This window comes from Budorcas taxicolor, chromosome 1, assembly GCF_023091745.1.
Source record: "Budorcas taxicolor isolate Tak-1 chromosome 1, Takin1.1, whole genome shotgun sequence".
NCBI classification, from domain to species: domain Eukaryota; kingdom Metazoa; phylum Chordata; class Mammalia; order Artiodactyla; family Bovidae; genus Budorcas; species Budorcas taxicolor.
In genome coordinates this window covers 67215751-67242640 of record NC_068910.1, presented here as the reverse complement: position 1 = coordinate 67242640, position 26890 = coordinate 67215751, and the positions used below count along the sequence as shown (strand labels likewise).

Here is a 26890-nt window from a genome sequence, read left to right as displayed (position 1 = left end):
TGATGGAAAGAGTTGACTCATCAGAAAATACCCCAGTGCCGGGAAAAATTGAAGGCAGAAGGAGAAGGGGATGACAGGATGAGATGGTTGGATGGCATCACTGACTTGATGGACATGAGTTTGAGCAAGCTCCAGGAGATGGTGAAGGAAGCCCAGTGTGCTGAAGTCCATGGGGTCACAAAGAGCTGGACATGACTGAACGATTGAACAACAACAACAACTATGTTAATTAAAAGTCAGCCTCAACCGATAGAACAAAGATGTCTGCAGTGGAGAGATGCCTCTTCAGACATCAAGAAAACCCAACACAACGCAACAATGGATTCAACAAAGCAGAGGAGTTTTGCTCTCATCTAGAAAACAAAGGCTTGATCCCGGGTGGGTCTGGTATTCCCTCCCTGTACTGTCAGGAACCCAGGCACCTCTCTTAAAGCTTTTTCATATGTGTCCCCATCCTGATGGTTCTTACAGCCTGACCCATCAGGTTGAGATTCCAGCCAGCAGGAAGAGAATGGGGACACCGCCGGCAGCCACACACACCACTTGTGTCTATATCCTCCTGGCCAGGACTTGGTTACAAAGGAGGCTGGGAAATGTAGCCCTTGTTCTGCGATGCCATGTGGGCAATCAGAAGTTCCATACAGAGGGGGGAACAGATTTGGGGGAACAACTAGCAATGTTCGCCATACGAATTGGGGGCAGTAGGTTTATCACACACATCCTACTGTAACCACAACCCTTCAGGGCTGCTGAGAGAATCCAAAGAGATTATAATAATCATCATGACAGTAATTACTTTGTTACCATGTTTCAAAGCAGAGATGCGGTCTTGTTTTTTTTTCACTGCTGGACCCCTAGTACCTAGGACAGCTCCTGGCACAGGAAAGAAGCCCAGTAAGTATCTATTGGATTATATGCTTGAAGATAAATATTCCTCAGCAGAGATAAGGCACTGGCATACTTGAAACATTCTACCCAACCACTTGGAAAAGTCATTAGTAAATCTTTGAAAGGACTGAAAATGGTACCAGATGCTGAAATCTATTATAATTTGTAGCTTGATGTTTTGAAGGGGGAAGTGGCATTTTATTATTCTATACTGAAGAGTCACAGAGGTCAGACATCCAAATTAAAGATCACATTTTCCCTGCATTCAGGAAAATAAAGACCGAGCCTTTAAGTTAGCTATCAGCCAGGCAGACTCTCTTCTACATTGTGCCATAAATAGGGACAACACTTGGGTGACAATTTAGCAACATCTATCAAAATTACAACTGCATAGGCTGGCTGACCTAAAAATTCTAATTCTAGGGATTTATCCACATGATATGCTACATATATGAACATGACAATCTACAAGGTATTTTTTGCATCCTTGTTTGTAATAGGATAAGATTTCAAACATTATAAATTTGTCTTTCAACAGGGCAATAGTTAAATAAATAATGGTGAAGCCCTATTACAGGACCCCTATTCCTTTTTTGGGCTTCCCAGGTGGCTCAGTGGTAAAGAAGCTGCCTGCCAATGCAGGAGACTCGGGTCCAGTCCTTGGATTGGGAAGATCCCCTGAAGGAGGAAATGGCAATCCACGCCAGCTTTCTTGCTTGGGAAATCCCATGGACAGAGGAGCCTGGTGGGCTACAGTCTATGGGGTTGCAAAGAGTTGGAACCACCTAGGGACTGAACAGCAGCAAACAGTAGCATTCCTTCATTTTAAGAAGAAGTGGCTGTCAATGCACGGCAAAGAAGTGACCTCCAAGACAGTAACTACAGTAACTGAAAAAAGCAAGGTAGAGAGCCAAGTGTATAGTATGCTACCATTTAATACAAATGGCAAACAGAGAAAGAGGGAATGTGTGTGTGTGCTTGCTTGAGTTTGCATAGAACACCTCTGGAAGAATAAGGAAGAGATGATGACTAAGGAAGGGAATTGAGGGGGTGCCCTCAGCCCACAGAAGAGGGAAGCAAACTTTTTAAGATATGCTTTAGAATTTTGATGCTGAAGCTGAAACTCCAATACTTTGGCCACCTGATGCATAGAACTGACTCACTGGGAAAGACCCTGATGCTGGGATTGAAAGCAGGAGGAGAAGGGGATGACAGGGGATGAGATGGTTGTATTGCATCACGGACTCAATGGACATGAGTTTGAGTAAGCTCCAGGAGTTGGTGATGGACAGGGAGGCCTGGCGTGCTGCTGTCCATGGGGTCGCAAAGAGTCGGACACGACTGAGTGACTGAACTGAACTGAACTTAGAATTTTTGACGTGTTGAATTGTTGTGTTGCTTGAATGCTGTCAAGTCAGACTCTTTGAGGCCTCATGGACTGTAGCCCACCAGGCTCCTCTGTCCATGGAATTTTCCAGGCAAGAATACTGGAGTGGGTTGCCATTTCCTACTCCAGGGGATCTTCCCAACCCAGAGAACAAACCTGTATCTCTTGCATCTCGTGCACTGGTAGGTAGATTCTTTGCCACTGCGCCACCTCATGGTCTTATACATATTTTTTAAAGTATGTCTGCCTGTATCTTTCTGGTTGATGGTCCTTCAGACAGGACAAATGATTGCTTTTGCAAGTACAAGAAGAAAAAGTGGACTCCCCAGCAAGTTTTAGGCAGCGGCTAAAAGTACCATCCTGGGGGCATGGTGAAGAAGCACCACTGCTCAGGGCAGGGATCACTCCTTTGATCTCTTGCTATCTTTGGTTCACAGTGTCCTAGCGTCTCTGTGACTGAGAGAAGCAGAAATATACCATCAGGATCCTGTGTGCCCAGATTCAATGCTATGATGCTCCATTTTGAGGTAGGGGTACTTGACCACACTGAGAATAAGGAGAATTTTCTTACCCTCTCTGACTGCTCTGGTGAGCATTTAAGGAGCAGGTGTATTATTGTAAGTGTGTGTGTGTGCATGCTATAGGGCAGAGAATGTTCTCTATTCAGGGGGGAAAAATCAAAATAGAGAACAGTGTATAGAGTATGTTACCACTTGGGTTCAAAAAAGAAAAGAGAAAGACCTTTAAATATATAGTTTGTACTATCAAAGAGTATTTCTGGAATACACAAGGAACTGGAATACTAGTTGCCTTTGTGGGGAGGTCAGTTGTACAAGACTAACTTTTAACCAAATACTCTTTGTGATATTTGAGTTTTATTTTAAGTATGTGCTATATAGCATCTTCGGCCACCTGATGTGAAGAACTGGAAAAGACCCTGATGCTGGGAAAGACTGAAGACGGGAGGAGAAGGGGACAACAGAGGACGAGATGGTTGGATGGTATCACAGACTCAATGGACATGAATTTGAGTAAACTCCAGGAGTTGGCGATGGACAGGGAGGCCTGGTGTGCTGCAGTCCATGGGGTCACAAAGAGTCAGACATGACTGAGCAACTGAACTGAACTGAACTGACTGATATAGCGTCTATTCAAAACATGTAAAAAAAGAGAGAATCCAGTTTATATGATATAGTTCCTTTCTATTCGCACCCCACCCCACCCCCTTCTTCCTGCTCCTCTCTTCCTTCTTTCAATGGAGACTGTAAATTCTACCTAAACAGACCAACCTCTTTGCTTACACTTAGCATTAAGGTCAACCCAGAAGTGGATGACCTTTTGGGGCTGCTGTTGGAAATGCAGAAAGAAAAAGGAAATCGAATATTTAAAACTTCTGCATCTTCCAAAAATCACAGAATTTCTGCCCTGGTCTCAGTCCCAGGGCATGGGTGTCCTGTTTACATTTCAATCATTCTTCTTGAGCCAGTGGAAGCTGCAGAGGTATGGGTTAGTGTTTCCTGTACATCTGACTGCAGGCAAAAAGGGGCCTAGTCTTTCTTACTATATCTGCCAGAAGGGACTTCTCCAAGATGATCCAGCAACTGCCAGGGAGCCCAGCAGGGGCCAGGAGGGGAGCTAGCCTGCGGGTTTGCCAGGCAGCAACCCTGACCCCACGGTCCTCCCGCCACCAGGGCACACCTACAGGAAAACTGTCTTCAGGGTTTCTGGCTTTGACGTGCTTTTCAGGGCTGGACAGGCAAAGGAGGGAAAGATCCAAAGGGGATAGACTGGTGTGCTATATAGCACATACTTAAAATAAAACCCTTAACTTGTTAAAGGGGTCAGGTGGATCCCGCAGTGGCGTGGAAAGATGTCCACAGGACGCTAAGAAATGAAAGAAGCAGGTTGCAAAGCCTACACACAGCCTGAAAGGACTTCACCAAAATCGACTGTGACTTGTGGGGGAGGGGAGTTGGTCAAATGGTGCCTTCTGCTTCTATATGATTTAAAAGGTCTTGTTTTGTTTTTTATAATTGGGCGTGCATCCTTTTTTTTTTTTTTTAATCTTTTAATGCTTATCGAACTTTGCCTGACAGATGGTCAAGGGAGTGAGAAAAACTATTCAAATGCTGGGGAGAGACCCTGGAATCTCCAGAAGACAGCATTTTTTCAGCCCCAGAAAGGATCTGTGGTAGGAACTGGAAGTCCCAAGGACCCTGGGGAGAGGAGCATACCTGCGCCCCTAAAAGACGGAAGACTATGCCCATGAACCACGTGGGGACCTTGGTTAATTTCGATGCTGTCTCAGTAGGTCCGGAAGCGCCTGCGACTGGGTGTTTCTAACGAGCTTCCTCGCAATGCTGATCCTGCGGGCCCCAGTCCACCAGCATCTGGAGAGAGGCCGGCGGGCGTGGGCGCATGTAGTCGCGCCGATGGTTCCGGCTCTTCCCAGCTCCGCAAAAGTCATTTCAATAACGTGTATGTGTACGTGTGTGTGTCGGTGGGTGGGTACAAGCGCGCGCGGGCGCCCTGTATGCATTTGAGGGGAATCAGAAAAAAAGATAAAGGACAGGAAGAGAGACTCACAGAAGAGAAGAGGAAGAGAGCTGGAAGGGAAAGAAGACCGGGAGACGCAGGAGATCGTGCCCAGCTCCTGTACCGCCGCCTCCTTCAAGCCCAAGCCCAAGGCCATGAGAGCGCTGCGGAGCGCCCCCGAGGTTCTCCCTGGGCGCCGCCCGCTGGTCCCCACCCGGCGGAGGTTGCGGACGGCCGGCCCCCCGCAATAGCCAGTTTGCTGAGTCCCCCGCTTCTCCGTGCGCTCCACCGCCGAGAACGGCTCGGGGATCGCGCCGGGAGACGCGTCTAGGGAGACCCATGCCTGCTGGGCGTTCCGGAGAAGCCGGGGAAGGGCGCTGCCCTCTGGAGGGGCCCTGCAGGGATCCCCGGAGCGATGCTGGCCCCCGCGAGGCCTCTCGCCCCCCGCTCGCCTCTCCCTTCCCCTGAGCCCACCTCCGGGGCCCTCCACTTGATAAGATAGCCCGTTTGCCTTGGGGGGTTGGGGGGGAATCTGTGACCCTATCCCCATGTGATAAGGAGTGAACCAACGTTGTCCGCATCTGGCAGTTTAGAATTCGGTTTGACAAGGGGGAAAATCTTGTACCTCTGATGCTAGGTTATTTTTGTCTTTTGTGGTATGTGGAAACTCCAGAGAAATTCTCTGGGTCTAACTGTCTTACCACCGACATGGACTTGGATCTACTGAGCCCATCTGGGGCCTGTCCCTTGCTCTGGGTCCCCGGGGGTGCAAAGCGAGCTGGGGCACAGTGAGGACCTGCAGGGACTTGCCCTGCTTTGAGGAAGCCAGACCCTCACTGCAGTAGAGTGGACCCTGACAGGGAGCAGAGAGAGAGCTCTGGGTGCTCTAGGGGCTCAAGAAGAGGGTGATCGCCTGGAAGGGTGGCACAAGATGGGATGGACAGGAATGCGGGGGAAGATGAGGGGAAAGCAGAGCCCACCAGGTGCTCCAGGTCCTGAGAGGGTGAGAAGGGAAGGAGGAGTGGCCAGTGGAGGCCAAGTCTACCCGGCAGTTGGCCTTGAACTCCCAACCTGAGGATCCTGAAGGCAGTGGGGAGATACAATGCTGCTACATCTTCCATGATAACAAGGCAGGCCAGGCCATCCATCGGGTGGGTGCTCGGAGCAGGGCTCAGGCCCTGTACCCTCTGCACTTGGAGCTCAGAGGCACTCCACACCCTCCAGCCTGCAGCTCCCCACCCAGACCACACTCAAGCTATGCAGGCATGGGGAGACTGGGGAGCACGTGCACTTTCTGTCCCATTTCCAGAACCTGGCCTTACAGACTTGTCACCTGTAGCCTAGAAGAGTGTCTCCCACGCTCAGAAACCCCGCGGCCTTCTCCACTGTAAGGTCTTGGCCCTAGGCAGGGTCAGGGGCTTCCTCGTCTGTTTTGTCCACGTCACTCTGTACCTGCGTGGAGCATACCCCACCTCGGGACTCACTCTCCAGATTAATCTCTCTGTTCAGCCCATCCTCACCTCCCAGATGAACCTCAGTGGGGAGAGGAGGAGATGCCTAGTGTCTCAAGGATGGCAGGAGAGAGTGGCTGGAGGGGTAGGACCGGGCCACGGAGGCCCCCGGGACTGGGGACCTGGGGGCCCGGGGCTGCACTCAGCCTCTGCCCTGATCTTCAGTCTTCAGTCTCTTCATTTGTAAAATGGGATCAAGGTGCCTTCTAAACGCCGAAGGGCTGCTGGCAGAGCTCGGGTGAAATCGCAGTTTGTAAGCTAAGACCTGTGAAAGTTGGTTCCAGGTCACCTCTCAGTTCAGATTCCAACTTTACTCCACTGTAGATTGGGGAGGCGTGTTGACGTCAATGTCAGGTCTCCTTAGGAGCAGGTGATGGTCACGGACTTGATGGGGAGGGGGTGCCCCAGATGTAGGGACTGACTGGAAGGAAAGGGTTTTTAGTTTGGGGTTTTGTTTGACAGTTTTTTTGTTTGTTGCTGTTTGCCTTTAGCTGATACCCAAGGGTGAGCCAGGCCTGGGCAGAGGTCCTTCATTTCTCAAACCCTCACAGTCCCTCAAACAGTATTAGCAGAAGAGAGAAATCACAAAGGGAAGGTATCGTCCAACCTTCCCACTCCCTCCTCAAAGCTTACAGCAGACACACACGCTTAGAGACCACAGGTAGCTTCTAGAAACCCATTTTAGGAACCATAACCCGAGGCCATGAGCAGACAAGGCAAGGTCCCACAACCTCAGATCCCTAAGTTATGGGTGCCCAGCACCGCATTGTCTCCATCACCGTGCTGTCTTCCTGGATGCCCTCCTCTGCTTAGGGGGCCTTGAACAAATGCCCACATCCCTCTGAGGGTCAGTTTCCCCATCTGTAAAATGGGAGTAAGTACTCCTCCCTCCTAGGGTCAGGGAGAGATTAAATGAGATGAAGTCTACCCAAGACCCACTAGGCACAGCTTGCTGCTGCTGCTGCTGCTAAGTCGCTTCAGTCGTGTCCAACTCTGTGCAACCCCATAGACAGCAGGCCACCAGGCTCCCCCATCCCTGGGATTCTCCAGGCAGGAACACTGGAGTGGGTTGCCATTTCCTTCTCCAATGCATGAAAGTGAAAAGTGAAAGTGAAGTCGCTCAGTCATGCCCGATTCTTAGCAACCCTATGGACTGCAGCCCACCAGGCTCCTCTAGGTCACCTCTAAGTGGTCATTCTCTTGTGGCTCAACTGCTAAAGAATCCGCCTGCAATGCAGGAGACCTGGGTTCGATCCCAGGGTTGGGAAGACCCCCTGGAGAAGGGAAAGGCTACCCACTCCAGTAGTCTGGCCTGGAGAATTCCATGAACTGTATAGTCCCTGGGGTCGCAGAGTCGGACACAACTGAGCGACTTTCACATTCACAGTTGGTCATTCCACCTGTTATTCTAAATGCTCCCATATCCCCAGCAATCCAGATTACAGACCTCCTGGTTTACTGTGTAAACCGAAAACATACATAGGCACCGTCCTTATACAAGAATGTTACCAGCTTGGTTTCACACCAGCCCACCTGCATATCTGCATGTGAAGCATTCCCAAGTATTTACCAAGCCCCCTCCATGTGTCAGGCCTTGGGCTGGGGGCTGGGGCCCGAGACCAGAGATGACCTTGGATGACTGTGGTAGCTGAGTCTCAGTTGCTCAGTCGTGTCCGACTCTGTGACCCCGAGGATGTAGCCGTCCAGGCTCCTCTGTCCATGGGGATCCTCCAGGCAAGAATACTGGAGTGGGTTGCCACGCCCTCCTCCAGGGGCTCTTCCCAATCCAAGGGTTGAGCCGGGTCTCCTGCCCTGCAGGCGGGATTCTTTACCCTCTGAGCCACCAGGGATGCCCAGAGTCTTGCAAGGAAGACGGGATTTGTTTGCAGAGTTCTGCCTTCTAAGCGGTCTGATCGCTCACGTTTGGGCGCCAAACGCTGGCATTGCGCATCCCTTCTGGTTTCCGGACCAGGAGCGATGGCTGAAATGCTTTTTTCTTTTCTTTCCGGGAGCCTGGCCTCCCACTGCCAGCCCCAGTCCGCCTGGCGAAAGGGCGCCGCTCTCCTTGGCAGCCGGGCGGATTCGCTGCCTGAATGTGCTCAGGAACTCGGAGAGATGGGCAAGGCGAGAACAGGCCAGAAAGGCCCGGGAGGAACCCGGGAAGCCGTGGGAGGTCTGCTTCTTTGCAGCCCCCGCGCCAGCCCGCCCTGGCCCGTTTGGCACCAGCGCCTCCCGGGCCGCCAGGCGGCTGAGCAAAGGCCGGCCCCTCCACGCACCCGGCCTTTTGTGGGAGCAAAACACAAAAGAGAGGGGGAAAAAAATACGTCTTCCGTTTCGACGGAGGAGGCCGACAGCGCCAGGACGCTTGGGCCAGCCAGGAACTCCCGGAGCCCGGCCCATTAGCCCCGGCAAAGGAGCGCTCCATTTCGCGGGAAGGGGCTGTGTACGCGCGGCTGGGAACCGCGGTGCCAGGGACACTCCCAGGACTCGCACACCGGGCTCCAGGCGCAAGACCTGGACAAGGGCCGGGACGCCCTAGGACCCACAGGAGAGCAAGCGCCAGTGGCGGACTCTAGTTTCTGATTATTCCTGGAGGGCGTGGGAGGACTCGGAGACACACTCGGGAGAGTTTGGCAACCGACCAGCCCCAGGGCTAAAGAAACCCTGGGGTCACAGACCGTCCCCACCTTCCCCCCGCCTCCCCGCCCCCGAGCAACTCCCTGGCAACTGGAGGATGGGATCCTCCATGGGGATGTTGGGGAAAGGGTCCGCAGCGCTGACCTGCCAGCCCGAGCTCCGGGAGTGCGCAGTAAGAACCGCGAGGCGCCGCTGCACCGCCCAGGAACGGCCACCACTGCCTCGGGTCGGTGGCGCGGAACCGGAGCCCAGAGCATCCTTACGCGCGTCCACGCGGGAATCTGGCGAATAAGCCAGCTCTCCTGACTCCGGACTGTGCCTTCCCAGGCTTTAAACTCGCGCCGTGCCAGGAGGGGCCCCTCGAGTTTCGCCCCTGCTTCCGACTCCAGGCTCTGGAGCCAGCATGTAAAGAACCGCGGACTCGCGCGGACCCGGGCGCAAGGACCGTCGCACGTGGCAAGCCACGAAAGAAGGAACCAGGGCTCCAGGACACGTGCCACCGGCTGGACTAACCTCAGCGACTGCGACCCAGGCGCGCACTCGTTGAGCCTGCTGGTGTTTGTGAGATACAAACTGGCGCGCTCACAGGTCCACGCCCCGGCTTGGGGTCCGCAGCGCACACCCCCCACGAATGTCCTCATTACCGGTGGCCCGGGATGCCCAAAGGAATGATACGCAAATACCCCAGCTCTGCAATCTCCAGCTCCCCATCCCCACTCCCTGCGTTCTTCCAAGTGACAGATTCGCCTAATTGAACCGTTGTGGGTCATCCTCTGGAACCGTTGGGTGGCACATCTCCACGCTTCAGTTCTTCATGTTTTAAATACCTATTTAACGGATGGCTGCAGAGCCAGCTGGGAAACAGGCGGATTGAAAAATAACGCCCCAGAAGGCACGAGCTGGGGGCAAGGGGGAGAGCCCGCCTGGCTTTTTGGTGTAGAAGGGACTGGAGCAAACTGAAGGGACCCCCAAACTGGGAGCAATAACCTGAGGTTTTGTTGGTTTATTTCTAACTTTGCTGCTCGAAGGTGAATTACTACTAGCCAAATTTGTTTGTCTGTTGTTGTGTGTTTTAAACCGTGCATACAAATTAAAAGGTCCCAAATAATGCAGATAACCAAGAGGCTGATAACACCCCCTTGGAGAGAGGGCTGGGGCCGAGTCCCTGCGGCTGCAGTGTAAAGCACTACTAGGGTCCTGGATTTGAAGAAACAAACCTCTGTGCTCAAAATGTATGGCTGTGAGAAATTCAGCTAGGAGAAAATGTCTGAGGTTAGGGAGACAGGGCCCCTACTATAAAGTAACCACCAGAGCCCCCATCTGCAGTTCAGGCAGAGGTGCGCAGTAAAGGGTTGAGTTTTTTGTTTTGTTTTGTTTTGTTTCCCTGTAGGCTTGCTACAGACACAGTCTCTCGATTTTCCCATCTGTAAAATGGGTGGAGGCGTCGGTACCACAGAACCACTTCAGTTGCGCGCTTCTGCAGATCGGATTTAGTTCCTCGGAGGTCAAGGATTTCCAGGTTTGGGAGCCAGGCTGCGATTGGTAAAACGCCATGGATCTCGGCCCCAACGGGTTGGATCCCGCGGTCTGGCCCGCGGTGTTAAGTCTTGGCCCAGGATTGAGACGGATTGAGACTTCTTTCTGCAGACAAGCCAGCTTTGCCCCTCTACGCCACGGCGTGGTGACCGCCACAAAGATGGTGCAGAAAATACCGTCCTCTGGTTTCCGATGCTGCGAAAGGATGCCTGACCCTGGGCTCAACTCTCCGCCTGCATTAGCGCGGTTTCTCAGTGCAAACGCCTCGTCCCGGTGTCTGCGCCATCGTCAACTTTATGAAGAAGGTTATTTCTTTAAAAGCCCCGTCCCGGTAGAGGGTCCCCTCTTGCCTTCCCCGCCTTCCTTCTCGCCAGGCCCGGCGCCCAGCTGGGGGCGCTACTGGCCGCTTGCCGAGCTGCAGCCGCCGCCACCTCTTAGAGGCGCGCTTCGAGAGCAAATAAAGCAGGAGTTTCGTCCCTGGTTATCGTGCATATTTGGGGCTCAAAATGCCCACGTGCTGATGAAACCCACGAAGTGGGAACAGGTGGCGAGAACACACACACACACGGGTGTGGGAAGGGAGGACACTCCAGCCCAGTTTCCGAGTAGCCAGGGTTATCTGCGAAGATCCGAACCCAAGATCCGAACGCCTTGGGCACCGGCTTAATTCGTGCGCACAGCACCCGCCCCCCCTCCACCCGCGCACCTCCTCCTCCAGCCTGACTCTGCGTTCCCGCATTTTAATAGAAATTTGACAGTGTCCCCTATCTCCCTCGATCCCAGCCGCGGCGCTCTGCATTTCCCCCGCGAGCCCGCCCTCTTCCTCGGGCTTTGCCTCTTACTCGCTCTCTCGGGGTCCATGCTGCAGTCCCCCCGGTAAGACTCTCCCTGCCGCGGGCGCCCATTGGCTGAGCGCTGGGAGGAGGCGTGTGCCCGGCCCGGCGAGTTTCATTGAGCGGAATTAGCCCGGATGACATCAGCTTCCCACTCCCCCCACCCACCCCCACGGGCCAGCCCAGCTCATTGGCGCGGCGGCCCCTCCAAGACCCGCACATTGTTCCCCGCCCCCGCCGCGGCCACCGCCGCCGTCGCCGCCGCCACCGGGCTATAAAAACCCTCCGAGCGGGGAAAGGTGCGGATGCTCATTATAGACCGACGCGACATCGGCTCCCGGACCCGGTTCTCTGCCACAGTCTTGGGGACCGAGCTCCTCTAACCGCATCCGCAGTAAGTGCGCCCGCCCCGCCCCCCAACCCCCCGCCCCAAGCAACTCCAGCCTACACCCCAGGGACAGAGGCCCCTCACTTCGGCTGCGCCCCGGGGAGCTCCGCTAAAGTGGATCCAGATCCCTTCCCTGCCCGCCAGTTCTCCCGAGCGGCTGGGCTGCCCTAGCCCTTCCCACGCTCACCGCACCACCCCTTTTGCCTCAAAGCGAGAAATCGGGGCCACAATAGCGGTCTTCTGCCCCAGCCCCAGTCAGCTGGGCGAGCCCCCGGCCCGCCCCTGGCGCAGCGCATGGAGTCTGGGCTCCGTGGCGGGCGCTGGCTGCCGGTCTGTGAGCGTGTGTTTGCTGAGCGGTGTCGATGGAGATAAGGTGGATGCGTTTGAGGAACCAAATAAATACTTCTCTATTTAGATCTCCACCCTTCCCAAAGAAAAACCCTCACTTGACACTTTCTTGGTGTGTTAGTCGCTCAGTCGTGTCCGACTCATTGCGACCCTATGGACTGTAGCCTGCCAAGCTCCTCTGTCCGTGGCATTTTCCAGGCGAGAATACTGGAGTGGGTTACCATCGCCTTCTCCAGGGGATCTTCCCGTCTGAGTCACCAGGGAAGACCTCATTCCTAGCAGAAGGCATAAAAACCGTAGAATGCCACCTTCCCAGAGGAGAGCTCCATCCTCCCGGGATTAAACAACCTGTGGATGAGAGCGGCGGGGAGGCGGTAGGGGGGGAAAGAGCGGTGACTTAAGCTTACCTGCAAGCCAAGACCAGAAACAGGAGGTGGACCCGAAGAGAACGGCCACCAGCGCCTGGACCCCGCGCTGCGGTGCAGGCGGGAGCAGCTTTTCTCTCTCACTGACCCCAGCGCCTCTCGATCTCGGTTTCGATCTCCCGTCTCTTTCGTGTTTCTCTCCTCCTCTCTCCGCAGTAGGCGTCCTGGAAGCTCTGAGGACCCAGGGAGGGGAGGACCCTGCGAAGGCTGCGACGATCCCTCGGGGCCATGGACTCGGACGCCAGCCTGGTGTCTAGCAGGCCGTCGTCGCCGGAGCCCGATGACCTCTTCCTGCCGGCCCGGAGCAAGGGTAGCGGGGGCGGCGGCTTCACGGGGGGCACCGTGTCGTCGTCCACGCCGAGCGACTGCCCGCCGGATCTGAGCGCCGAGCTGCGCGGCGCCATGGGCGCGGCGGGCGCGCACCCGGGGGACAAGCTGGGCGGCGGCGGCGGCGGTGGCTTCAAGTCATCCTCGTCCAGCACCTCTTCGTCCACGTCGTCGGCGGCCGCGTCGTCCACCAAGAAGGACAAGAAACAGATGACGGAGCCCGAGCTGCAGCAGCTGCGCCTCAAGATCAACAGCCGCGAGCGCAAGCGGATGCACGACCTCAACATCGCCATGGACGGGCTGCGCGAGGTCATGCCGTACGCGCACGGCCCGTCGGTGCGCAAGCTCTCCAAGATCGCCACGCTGCTGCTGGCGCGCAACTACATCCTCATGCTCACCAACTCGCTGGAGGAGATGAAGCGACTGGTGAGCGAGATCTACGGAGGCCACCACGCCGGCTTCCACCCGTCGGGCTGCGGCGGCCTGGCGCACTCGGCGCCCCTGCCCGCCGCCACGGCTCATCCGGCGGCCGCGGCGCACGCGGCGCACCACCCGGCCGTGCACCATCCCATCCTGCCTCCGGCCGCCGCGGCCGCCGCCGCCGCTGCTGCCGCCGCCGCGGTGTCCAGCGCCTCCCTGCCCGGCTCCGGGTTGTCGTCGGTCGGCTCCATTCGGCCCCCTCACGGCCTGCTCAAGTCTCCGGCGGCGGCGGCGGCGGCGGCGGCCCCGCTTGGGGGCGGGGGCGGCAGCGGCGGGGGCACTGGCGGCTTCCAGCACTGGGGCGGCATGCCCTGCCCCTGCAGCATGTGCCAGGTGCCCCCGCCGCACCACCACGTGTCGGCCATGGGCGCGGGCAGCCTGCCGCGCCTCACCTCGGACGCCAAGTGAGCGGGCCTGGGGGCAGGCGCGTTCTGGCGAGCCGGGAGGGTGGGAGCCCCGAGGCTGCGTGGGGGGGAGGAGCCAGGGCCGGCCGGCGCTGCGGCCTGGGAACTCAGTCCCAAGGAGGAGCGCCGTGCCGTGAGCCGGGGGTGGGGGGCAAAGGTGAGGACTCCAGTACCCGGGTCCGCTGCAGCGGAGGCGCGCGCTGAACCATGGGCAGTGAGAGGTTGCAGTTGCTCTGGGACTTGGTTCAACCCTCTCTGGCTTTAAACAGCAGCGCTGCTCCCTTGGACATACTTTTATAAGAAGGCGCAGCTACCCGCATCCAGTCGTTCAACCCTCCCTCCCTGACCCCTCCCCTCAGAACCCCAGAAAAGAGGTGACTCTAAAAACTGCTTTCCCTACGAACTCGGCCTCACTCGGCCCGGGCAGCACTTCGTAGTACCGAGGAGGAAGGCAAGGAGGGGAGCGTTGGGGGCTTCCTCGCCTCTCCGGGCGGGTAGGAGACTCTGGAGCCACAGTCCAGAAGCGGCCGTCCGGACTCGCCCTCAAGGGTCGTCCCCGGCCCAGGGCTCGGGCTACGAGTTAGTATTCGGCACCAGAAGCACTTACGGTCGCGTCCAGTCTCCGTATCTGGATAAACCCACAGCGGTCTCGGACTGTTCCTCCCTGTTGCTTCTGATTGGTTTGGGTTTGTGGTTTTCGACGGAATCTGTCGACGTTCCTTTTTCAACAGTGCGATCAAGCTTTATAGACAGTCAGAATAGAACCACTTGTGGATTGTTATAACCTACAACTGTCGACTTTGGGTGCGGGTGGTTTTTTTTTTTAGTTATTTTAAAATAGAATTTCCCTCCCTCCCCCTTTTTTCCTTCTCGGAGCACAAAGTGATTTGGTTTCCTACCTGGCTGGGGACAGTCATTTAGGTACCCGAAGATTTGACAGAACTCAAAGGATGTTGCTGTGAATATAGTTTGGGTTATTTGGGAGTTCTGTTGACTTTTTAGTTTTATTTTTCTTTCTTCTCTTTGGGATGTGTAAATAGATCAATAATGAGGTAAGTGCGTGCTGCTAAGCTGATTGCTCACGTGACTGCCACTTCCCCCACCCTCCCCAGTCTAAGCCAGGTTTCTTCTATATTGGTTTCTTTTTGCCAGCTTAACACAAATGACAAACTCTTTCCACGTGCTTCCTCCCTCCGCGCTAACCGCCTCGGCTTGCAGAGTTGCAATATGGGCTTCACAGCGTCGGCCACGTAACATCCCCTCTCCGATCGCTGCCCCTTGCAGAGAGTGTATCATCTGTTTTATTTTTGTAAAAAGATAAAAGTGCTAAATAATATTTATTACTTGTTTGGTTGCAAAAAAAAATGAAATAAATGACCGAGTGTTGAGATTTTAAATAAAATTGAGTAAGTCGGGTGTTTTCCAGCCTTGTGGAAGGAGGTGCCGGGAGCCGTCTGGGAAAAGCGGGCGGCCGGACTCCATCCTTCTGGTCTGGATTTGGGGACCGCTCCGCTGGTTTTGTCCTAGAGAAAGGTTGAGAGGGTTGTTGGCCCATTTTTCTCCCCCCTAACAAACATTCTCTTTAAAACACGTTCTGAGCACCTCCTCGGCGTGCTCCTCCTCACCTGTTTTTATTTTTATTTTCTGAGGCCTAACCCGTAACTCCTTTTCTATTGGGTTGAGAATTAGGTTCGTTGAAAGTGAAAAATTTTCCTCCGTGCAGCGCCGAACTTTGGGCCTCCCGGGTGAGACCCGTGCCTCCGGCTGGGAGTCCGGGCGCTTAGGTCCCCGCGTCCTGAAGCGATTCCATTTTCTCTCTGCTGAGGGGCGGTCGTCCACCCGCATCCGTCTGCGGACCAGCGACGCGAGGCCCCCTCGGCCCGGCATCGCCATGTGGTTCCCGGCAGAGCGCTGCGGGCGCTTGTGGCGGGGGTTCCACTAACCCTTCTCTCCCTTCCCTGCTCTACGCACGACCCTCCCCCGGCTCCACCCCCGCCGGCCTTGAACTGCAAAAAGTCAGGTGCTGGGAACTGCCTGCCTGGAGCGAGGCTGTCGCCAGCCGCGCTTTGGTCTAGTGCTTCCTAATCCTGACTCCCGCCTCTGTTTTCTCGCTGCTATCGGGTTCCTCAAAATCCAAAACTGCAAGGCAAATTTAGGACGTGGCTCTTAAGAGAAGGTTTGGGGACAAAAGGTAAAAAGGCTTCGGCCTTTCCCGATCAAGGAAGAGGAGAGAACGTTTTGCCACCTTCCAGTCCTCCGGCTCACAGCAGAGCGCGCATCCGGAACGCTACGAGTGAGGACGTGGTGGATGGTCCCCCGCCCCGGGCCCACTCGCTCACGATGCCTTTGGTGGCCACCGGTGGAAGGTCCCAGCGCCTAGAGCACCTGGGGCGGAGGTTTCCCTGGTTGGAACCTCCCCGCAAGCCCCGTTTCTTGAGATCGCTCCCGATCGCCCCTGAGCCGGGCCCGCGAGGACTGGTCGTTCAGGGGAGGGAGGCTGGTCCCATCTCCTCGCTGCTGGACGGGTAGTTTTTTGGGTCCGCCAGCAGATACTGTCAGGCGACTGGCCTCTTTTAAGAGCCGGCGCCCCCGGGGATCAGATGCCTCATACTGGACTTTGCCTCTCGCCCATGGCTGGGATGAAGGCCGGGGGCTGCAGAGGGCGGAATAAAGGGGTCCGGCCCAAACCGCTCCACGGGAATCCAAAAAGAGGATAGGGTAGGATCGAATAGGTTTTGCTTTCAAATCCCAGTTGAAACGAAATTTGTCAAGGATTTAAAACTGGGTCCTTCTCCAGCCAACAAGCCACACAGAGGACCCCACGGTGCAGATTGGGTGGAGGGGGGGGGGTCCCTGTCGCAGTCTCGGCTTCCTACACCCACCCCCAAGGCTTGGCAGGTGCAGGCGGGGCTGCCGGAGGGAGCAGTGTATCCGTAGAGGGGCAGTTGTTGAAAGAAATCAAGTCACCCACCCTTCCCGTCCCCCATGTCCAAGCTCTCGGTTTGTGTCTAGCCACCAGTCAGACTAGACCTCGGCCCCCAAGGAAGGAGGGCCTGAATCCAGCCAGGCTCCGTGCGCTCCCCAGAGCCATCCGCCTAAACTTTGCACCCAGCCAGGAATCTGGGCCACCACGTGTGAGAGCCGAGCGCACTCCGACGCCGCGGAGGATGCGCACACTGGCGAGCAGGACCACTCCGGGCAGATGGCTCCTTGCAGAAACTGGCCCTGGCGTGGCGAGGGGCCTGGGTGAGGGACTCAGACCAGCAGTTGGGCTTCGAAGTAGAGCGAGAAAGGAAGTTAGGTTCCCACGCTGACGTCCAAGGACAACCTCCCCACCCCCGCCCCTACACACTGAGAGAGGAGGGCAGGGAGAAGGCGGTGTCCAAACAGTTGGACACTGGGCAGTGACTCAGTTCTCGGGGCACTGATTCCTAGGACCCCCTTTCTGGCTGCATTAGGTTCTCTAGGACGCTGGTCCACAGCTCAGTTTCTCCATGCCCGCATGCAGCCCTGGAGGTGTCTCAGCGCTCAGCCTGGGCGCCCAGAGGCTTCCACTTCCGTCACCAGCTCCCAAGGTCTTCCAGATTCTCCCCCACCCTCTCCCCTCCCCTCCCTAAAAATGGACTGATTTGAGGCTGAGGGTGCCTCCTCCATGGTCTCTGCCCTCCAGGGCACGGTCCTCCCTCCCCTCTCACTTGCTGGGCAAGAGACAGAGAAATGAGGAATCCCTGGTTTGATCCTGTGTTGGAGGGCACTTGGGAACCCCTGCAGGGGCGGGGGGTGGCGGGTGGGGGGAACGTGTTCCATGCCTCCAGCGCCCATAAAGTTCAAACTGAATTCTGGCAACTGGAAGTGAGCCAAGGGGCAAAGCAAACCCTCACATCTAAAGGGCATCTCAATTGGAGAATGTGTTGCTGAGATCTCAGCAAGGATGGCTGGATGAAGACTTAAGTACCAGGGATATGCATGCAGGCTGGGGCTGGGGCAACCCAGCAAGCGAGACCTATCCTCCTCCATCCCAGATGGGAAGCCAGGGGAAGGGAAGGAGCTCCCAGGCCAGGACATTGGATTTTAACAGCCCCCTAGACACTCTCAGTGCTGGAGAGCCATCTGTCTGCCTCTCTTTAGGATAGAACCCAGCTAACAACGAGTCTGAACTCCTTCTATCAAGTAAATACCTTGATGCCCCCTAGAAGTTCATTGAAGGCAAAAGATACCCGCCTTACAGGCCTTCCTCTCATTTTAAGTTCCTCTTTTAGTACAGACTTTGGGCCAAACCTGGGCCTCCACACAAGGGCCTCACAGTGCCGGTAAGACTCTTGGGGGTCTCTGACGTTGGCCCTACACCCAAAGTCTCTTGACAGGCCCCCTAAGTCTCTGCACACCTGAAAGGGAGGCCAGAATCAGGCCTGGCTGTTCTCAGGGTAAGTGGTTGCTACATTGAGTCCTACCCTGGCTGGGGAGAGGTGGCTGTGGAATAGTAGGGGCCAGCATCCCACGGCTCAGTTTGGAGGGGGCAGGCACTGCAACCCCTGGGGCTAAACCCTCCAATCCTGGTCAGAGTAATGGGCCAGCAGGGCAGAGACGGGGCTCACCCCTCGTCACTTCCTCCTACCTCAGGGGCTGCCTTTTTGCTACAGGGCCACATGCACTGTGCAGTAGCCAACAGTTGTGGCAGATCCGGGAGCCTGGAGGCGTTGCCCAGCTGCACCCTGGAAGTTCAGGATGCCAATAATAGGCGGAAGAGGCTGGAAGGGAAGGCACCAACATTTACAGAAAGCTAGTCTGTATAGGGCATTGCCCTGAGAGCTTTGGTTGTAATTCATTCATTCAACTCTCCTGGTAACCCTTTGAGGATGGTGCTATTATTTATTATTATATTTGTTTAATTATTATTTTACAGGTGAGGAAATTAAGGCTCAGCGCGGGTAAATGGCTTGCTCAGGGGAAGACACAGTAAATGGAGGCAGTAACGTTTTGATCCGGGGGTCTGGCTCCAGATCCCACCTTGGAGAAGTCGCCCCATCCATACCCAGGCCGCCCTAGCCATCTCTCCTCCGCTCCAATCTAGTCTCTAGATTCTGACCTCTTGGGGAATCCTTGGAGCTCCCACACTGCTGCTCACCACCACCCACCCCCACCCCAGGCCCCAGTCCCCAGCCCCCTTAGGTGGCACTCCTAGCGCTCTCCCTGCGCGCCTGGACCCCATCTGGCCCCGATGCCCCCATCTGGGCAGCGGGCGGTGCCCGAAGGCTTTAGCAATTAGCCGGCTCGGGTGGGTGCGCGCGGCGAGGGCGGCCGCTAATGAGGCGGCCGGCGACGCTGAGATGGACTGGCGTTCGAGGCGGGACAGCTGCCGCCCCCCGCCGGCCCGCGGACTGCATCTCCTGCCTAGTGGCGAGGTCCACACCGCGTGCCGCAACAACTTGGAAAGGAATCGCAAACTGAAATGCCTGCAGGGGCCAGCAGGACACGCGTGCAGTCGGGACGCGGGCCGTCCGTGAAAACCGGTGGGGGCGCGCGAGCTGGGAGAGCGCAGTGTCTTCCCCAGGGACCTCGGGTCCCTCTTTATCACACGCTAAGGGCCCCCCCTCCCCGGACACCGGGGATGGGGTGTGTATGGCACGAACTGGCCAGCGGGTTTACAGTCTGCAACCCCTGAAAGTGATACGGCTGATCAGGACGGCAAATTCGGGTCGTTGGCACCGCTGGGGTCCTCGGGCCTCGAAGCCTACGGGAACCGAGTTCCTGCGTGATCTCGTGCCGAGCTGTGCGCCGCGGCCCCTTGGCTTCCCGGATCGCGAGCAGGCGGAACGCAGCCGGCGGAGGCCCCGGCCTCGCAGGCACGCCCCTCCGCCCGCCCCCCTGAGCCCCAGGGCGTCCCGCTCGGGCTCGGGTTGAAGCAGCTGCCTGACGCGGCGCGCGGCTTTCCTTTGGAGAGCTTTGAGTCCGGCGGCCGCAGGGCCTCTGAGTCCACTACCTGCGGGAGGGATTGAGAGTACCCCTCTTCCATCCCGCCCCGAGAAACAAGCGGATTTCTCCAGAAGCGCCTAAGTTCATGTGGAGGCCAAATAGCATCCCTGACCCCAGCCGGGGTCAGACACCCTGATCCGTGCTTACGCACAAGGACTCAGGCTCCCCAGCGCGCCTCCCGGGGAGGTGGGGGTGGAGGGTGTCAGGCACACTGGCGAGTCTGGAACCTCGAAGCCTTGGCCTTGGTCTGGAAGCCCTTGAGGCCCCGTGAGACAGCGATGGTTGGCTCGGTTTATCTTCCCCTTCCTCGACTATCCTCGGGAGTCTGGGAATCTGTCCTCAACCTGGTCCTTCTAGGCCTTGTGGGCTGGCCCACTGCCCTTCCCTCTGCGAACCCCCCAGTCCAAATCCGCTCTCTGAGCCCTCAGCTTTCCAGGCTAAAGTCTTGGATCTGCAGCGAGAGCCCGTGGAAAAATAGGACAATGAGCAATTGGCTCCCTCTTCATCCTCAGACCTTCTGGGCAGTAGAGGCTGGCCTTGCAGATCAGAGCTGGAGTGGCCCCTCAGAAGCCCGCTGGGCACTCTCTGACCTCAGTTTCCTCACCTGTAGAATGGAGCCAGGTTGGGTGATCACCAAAGCTCTGTGGGAGGATGAGGCTCGGCTCTGGGCGCCCTGGTCCACGTCTGGCAGAGGTTCCCGGAGCCCCTGGCTGGGAGGGAGAGTGTGATGGGTGAAAACAGTTCCCCTTAGCGTCCTGTGTAGGCAGGGACCAGTGCTTCCCAGGTGGCAGCAGGAGACTCAAGGGATGCAGATTTGATGCCTGCATGGGGAAGATCTCCTGGAGGAGGAAATGGCAACCCACTCCAGTATCCTTGCCTGGAGAATCCCATGGACAGAGGAGCCTGGTGGGCTACAGTCTGTGGGGGTGGCCTAGAGTCGGACGGGATGGTGCCACCCGAGCACACAAGCACAAAGGGGCTAATGAAATTCACAGCCTCCACTGAAATGGGAGTGTAGACAGTTCTAGAAACAACTACCATTTGTCCTTGACTTTTTGGCTCCCCAGGTAGAAACTGGCTTAGATACCTTTGTATCTAGACTTCTATCTGGACCTGCCTGCTTGATGTAAATGAATGAATGTGGATGGTAAATGGAGGACTCAGGGAAGGGAGAGGTTTCCAGAGTGTGGGGGAAACACGAGTGTGAGAGGCCAGGAAATCATGCACGGATAGGTGCCACTGGGGCCCAGGGGCTGGAGGGCAACTTAGATTCTACCCAGACAGACCTCCCATATGACAGACAGCCAGGCTATCAGACCTCCCAGCGTGCCTGTCTCTTTTTATGTAAATAGAATAGTTAATAGTAGCACCTCACAATTGTGTTACTGCCAAGAATAAATGAAATGGCTTCCTGCCTGGTTCTAGCTGTGAATGGATGCCCTGAGCCCAGGCGTCCGGCCAGAGTGCCACTTCTGGACCCTCACTCATGAGCCTGGGCCCCCAGGCTGCAGCCATCAATATGTAGGTCATGTGGTGGGACGGGCAGGAGTGGGTGGGGGTTGGGGGGGGTCTTGATCGAGCACCATGAAGACCATGTTTGGGCAGTTGGGTGTGGGGCTGTGGTATGCTGCCTTGGCTGGGCTCCACCAGCTGTGTGACCTGGAACGAGAGGCCTGGGCTTTTTGAACCTCAGCTTGCTTATCTGTAAAATGGGCGTGGTACTAATACCATTTCCACAGGGCGTCAGGATTGAAAGGGACAACTGGGCCCTGGGCCTGGCATACAGGGCAGGTCCAATAAGCAGAAAAGTCTACCCACCTGGTGGGGTGTCATCTCACTGAATCTTCTGGGAGGTCCTGTGAGGTAGGGTCCCTGTTACTCTGTCACATGACCTGCCCTGCAGCATCTGTAGGGAGCCTGTTTGACCCAGGACCCCAGGAGAGGCCCAGAAGTCCCCTGAGCGTGATATACAGAGTCCAGTCACCCCCGCCCTATGCAGGGCAAAGCGCCTTGCCTCACCTCTGCATGCCTCAGGGTGGCTGGTACAGGCCTGTTATGCAGACCTTGCATTGCCTAATTGCCTTGCACTGGAGCAGGCCCCACATGCTGCATAGAAAACAGACTGTGTGTGTGTGCCAAGTCACTTCAGGTTATGTCTGACTTTGTGTGACCCTATGGACTGGAGCCCAGCAGGCTTCTCTGTCCATGGAATTTCCCAGGCAAGAGTACTGCAGTCGGTTGCCACGCCCTCCTCCAAGATAGAATCCATGTCTCTTGCATCTCCTACACTGACAGGCAGGTTCTTTACCACTAGTATCACCTGGGATGCCCAGAAACCAGAATAGAGTCCTTGTAAGGGCAGGAGACCTGGGTTCGATCCCTGGGTCGGGAAGATGGGAAAGGCTACCCACTCCAGTATTCTGGCCTGGAGAATTCCATGGACTGTATGGTCCATGGGGTTACAAAGAGTGGGACACGACTGAGTCAATTTCACAAGGGCAGGAGCTAGGATCAGGGAGGACTAATTGAAGGGAAATTTACCTGTGAAGCTGAGGCCCCACCTTCGAAGTTCTCTGCACCACCCCCCCACCCAGGGCCCAGCCTCTATCCATGCCTCTGGGATGTCCAGTGCAAGGGGTCAGCTGGACAGTGGAGGATCTTCCCTCTCTAGGATTGCAGCTGGGAGCCACAGGGAGAGCTGTGGTGGCCGCTCTGGAGAGTGGGACGAAGAGCTCCCCATCACCCCACTTCTGAGCTCGCCCTGCTATTCAAGCCGGTCCAGCTAGTGAAGTCACACTAGGTCACTTCCTAGTGCAGCCCGGACGCTGGTAAAGGTTGCAGCAGAGGCAGGAAACTCAGAGAACTGTTGATCCAAAAAGCCTGGAAGACACCTCCACCCCCGGGCTTAGGCTGTCCGCCCCTCTCCTTCCCAGTCTCTCTTCCATCAGGCCCCTCCCACCCACAGGCAGATCTGCTTGTCTTTACCTCACGTTTAGTGTTTAACTCAGTTCCTCTTATTCAGATACTTCTTCTTTTTTTTTTTAATTAAAAAAAATTTTTATTGAGAGATAATTGATTTACAATGTATTAGTTCCAAATGTACAGCAAAGTGATTCAGTTATATATATATATATATATTATTTTTTAGATGCTTTTCCATTGTAGCTTATCACAAGATATTGAGTTCCCTGGGCTACACAGCAGGTCCTTGTTGGTTTCAGTCACTTCTTTTTGTTTGTTTTAATTGAAGTGAAATTTCCATAACATGAAATGAGCCATTTTCAACTGAACAATTCAGGGGCATTACAATGTTATACACTCACCACTTCTCTCCAGTGCCAACATTTTTTTTTTTTTTATCACCGCCAGAGTAAAATCGTTCTCTTTAACCACTTCCTTTCCCTCCAGCCTCTGGTAACCAGTAATCTGCTTTCTGTCTCTATGGAGTTACCCACTCAGGACATTTCATGTAAATGGAAACATGCAGTTGGTCACTTTTGCATCTGTTTTGTTTTTCCCGCAGCGTAATGATTTTGAGGTTTTTCCATCCTATTGCATGCGCTTCACGCCTTTTCAAAGTTGAATAATATTCCACTGTGGGCTTCCCTGGTGGCTCAGCAGTAAAGAACCCGCCTGCCATTGCAGGAGACATGGGTTCAATCCCCAGGTTGGAAAGGTCCCCTGGAGAAGGAAATGGCAACCCACTCCAGCACTCTTGCCTGGAAAATCCCATGGATGGAGGAGCCTGGCGGGCTACAGGCTCCCTGGGGTTGCAAAGAGTTGGACACAACTGAGTGACTTCACTTTCACTCTTCTTTCTTTTTCATTCATCTGTTAATAGTCTCATTTACTCCTGAGAAATGCTCCAGGTCATTGCACGTGACCTTCCATGGTGAAAAGAAGCCTGGGCTGGCAGTTAAAAGTCTAGAGCAGGCTGGGCGTCCTAAGGCAAGCTGCTTGACCTTTCTGGGCTTCAAGCTACTCATCTATTACATAACAGAAATTGAAAAGTTTGGCAAGGCCCATTCCAAGTTAAGGTCCTCTGTGACTTTCCACAGCTCTGACATTCTCACTGCCAGTTGTAGAAAGAAGCCCCATGTCTTTCCTGCCAGCCACAACCCTGTGTCAAGGAACCCATGCAAAAGAAGCCCTGGGAATTGACAGGCACCCGCAGTGGATCAGGTCCCTCTAACAAGTCTGTACCTTTGGGTCTTAGAGAGGCCAAATCTTACTGAGAAGCCTGGCTGAAGTGGGCAGTGTTTCGTGAGTTATTCCCTTATTAAACATCCAGCCAGACTCTCATCAGTTTACCTACTCAGGACATTTCGTACAAATGGAAATATGCAATACGTCACTTTTGCATCTGTTTGGCTTTTCACTTAGTGTAATGATTCTGAGGTTTATCCATCCCATTGCACGTGTCAATTCACCCAGTGCAAGTTGTCACTTGGTGATGAGACGGCCAGCTTACTTGTCGCATGTACAGGACCTCGTTGTGATATAGATGAGAGTCACATTTTAAGAAGTGGACATCGAACTAGATCATGAGGATCCAACATAAATCAGGGGAGTGTACAAATTGATATCCTGACTCCTGTAATCCCCATCTTTCATTCAACACACATTCACTACCCTTCACCCCATCTCCTGCTTTGGGTAAGTAGGAAATATACGGAAACAAGAGTTAAGAAACATGGTCTTTCTTAGCATTTCAGAGCTTTGAGACCTACTTAATTGGAGTCGATTGATTCCAATTGGTTGGTCAACTGACTTTTTCTAATTAGAACTGAACTTGGAGGAGCAGGGGGCTATAATGTAGGGGAGGTACCATTATCCAAGGATGTTCTACATTCTCTTGGGAATATGGAAGCTCTGTCAATTGAGATAGTAATATCACTTCCTTCCTTTTAATACTCCAGCCTTCCCTGGGCACTTTCAATCCCCTTACTTGGCTTACTTTTCTTTCCTTCTTGCTATATTTTAAAAAATTTCTTAGTTTTGTTGTTTATTGTCTGTCTTCCCCAGCACAACATAAGCTCCGCAAGGCAAGGATGTTTTCCATCCTGATCACTGATATAGAACAGTGCCCAGCACATGGTAAGAGGTCAATGAACAGTGGTTGAATGAATGAATGAGTGAATGCATGGAATGGATACACACGGAGGATTTTTGCCACCAAGCCCTTTCCTAACTAGAGCAGAAACTTCACTGGGACTCCCACACAAGAAAACACCAGCAGAACCCGATGCTGTGAAGAGTGCATGGTTGAACTCTGCCATCCCCAAAGTGTTTTTAAAACATCAACCAAGTCCTGGAGGCTAGTCTTGCATTGGTCTTGGGATGAGAGGTAAATTAGGAGTTTCCTGAAGTAACCTATTAGTCAGGATTAACAAATAAAGCTGCCGCTGCTAAGTCGCTTCAGTCGTGTCCGACCCTGTGCGACCCCATAGACGGCAGCCCGCCAGGCTCCCCCGTCCCTGGGATTCTCCAGGCAAGAACACTGGAGTGGGTTGCCATTGCCTTCTCCAATGCATGAAAGTGAAAAGTCAAAGGGAAGTCGCTCAGTCATGTCCGACTCTTCGAGACCCCATGGACTGCAGCCCACCAGGCTCCTCTGTCCATGGGATTTTCCAGGCAAGAATACTGGAGTGGGGTGCCATTGCCTTCTCCAACAAATAAAGCTATAACATCTTAAAAACTGACTAAAGCTGTAACACTTAACAAACTTACTAACACTGTACCATTCTCCACTTCTTCCTTGAGTCCCTTGGTTAGTTTTTGAGCATAATTAGGATCCAGACTGTGAGGCCTCAGCTGTGCTGTGCTCAGTGGCTCAGTGATGTCCGACTCTTTGTGACCCCACAGGCTGTAGCCTGCCAGGCTCCTCTGTCCACAGGCATTCTCCAGGCAAGAATACTGGAGCGGGTTGCCATTTCCTCCTCCAGGGGAACTTCCCAACCCAGGGATCGGACCCATTGCAACTGCATTGCAAGCAGATTCTTTACCAGCTGAGCCACCAGGGAAGACCATGAATACTGGAGTGGGTAGCCTGTCCCTTCTCTAGGAAACCTTCCTGACCCAGGAGTCAAAGCGGGGTCTCCTGCATTGCAGGCGGATTCTTAACCAGCCCTGAAGCCTCAGACTGACCTTTAAATTAAGTGGATTCATAGTTAGACAATTGGTCCTAATCCTTTGGGAGACGAACTGCTTGGGTTAAAAAGAAGTAAAAAAAAAAAAAAAAAAAAAGCCAAAGATTGAGTTTGATGCATCTGTCCAATGGGAGCATACCTGAAAGAGGAAAAAGATTTCCTGGTACCTTAGCAGCTCCCGAAACCATCCACATTCAAGGGTGGGAGGGGTGGCCGCAGCTTTTCAATTCAGTCAGTGTAAACCTTCACATTACATGTCCCAAGGGGGGAAAACAAAACAAAACAAAACTTCTCAGTGGTTGTATTTATCCCGAATGCAAAAACCGTCCCCTTTGTTGAGGTCGGCTGAACCAACTCTCCCGGAGAACAATGTCCAGTCTGCTGGCGGGCCGTGTGCTAATGTGCTCATACATTACAGGCCGCAGCAGATGGCTGTGAGCGCACCCGGGCGGCGCCTGCCCGGGTCAGGACGCCGCGCCCAGAGCCTGCTTCCCAGTTCTGTCCAGTTACAAAACACCGCTCCTCTTTGGAGAGATGATGGCTGTCCACAGGAGCCAAGCTGGGCCCCTTCTGCAATGCAGGGCTCGATGGGAGGGCAAAGGTGCAAAGGAATCATGGTTGGGGGGCGAGGTGTTGTTGGTTTGTGTGAACCATGTTTAGATTGGAAAAGTATTTTCATACGATTGACAGTCAGAAGAAGGGAGACACATGCTGTATTGTTCCAACACATTAGCTCATGGGTACTACTCACATTTCTCATCTTCTATGCCCAGGATTTGGCATTTGAGGTATAGTTCTAATTTTTCTCCCCTTCCCTCTGAGAAGTCTGTCTTGCCTCCTTCCCCACATCTCAGTGAACCACTGAAGAGAGAGAGTAACCTACTTTCTAAAACAAAAACAAAAGCCAGTTCAGTCGTTCAGTCTTGTCCGACTCTTTGCAGCCCCATGGACTGCAGCACACCAGGCCTTCCTGCCCATCAACAACTCCCGGAGCTTGCTCAAACCCATGTCCATTGAGTCGGTGATGCATCCAAGCATTCATCCTCTGTCATCCTCTTCTCCTCCTGCC

At 54.6% G+C, this 26890-nt stretch overlaps 1 protein-coding gene across 1 annotated transcript; it reads left to right on the top strand.

Moving 5' to 3' along the window:
- The first annotated feature begins 12686 nt into the window (after positions 1-12686).
- OLIG2 (oligodendrocyte transcription factor 2) lies at positions 12687-13703 on the top strand. Its single transcript, XM_052647426.1, has one exon. The coding sequence runs from the start codon at positions 12717-12719 to the stop codon at positions 13701-13703; it is 987 nt and encodes a 328-aa protein (XP_052503386.1). The 5' UTR covers positions 12687-12716.
- Positions 13704-26890: the final 13187 nt, after the last annotated feature.

Excerpts from the sequence above, each read along its gene's own strand:
- OLIG2 (XM_052647426.1), top strand. The coding sequence starts at position 12,717 with ATGGACTCGGACGCCAGCCTGGTGTCTAGCAGGCCGTCGTCGCCGGAG.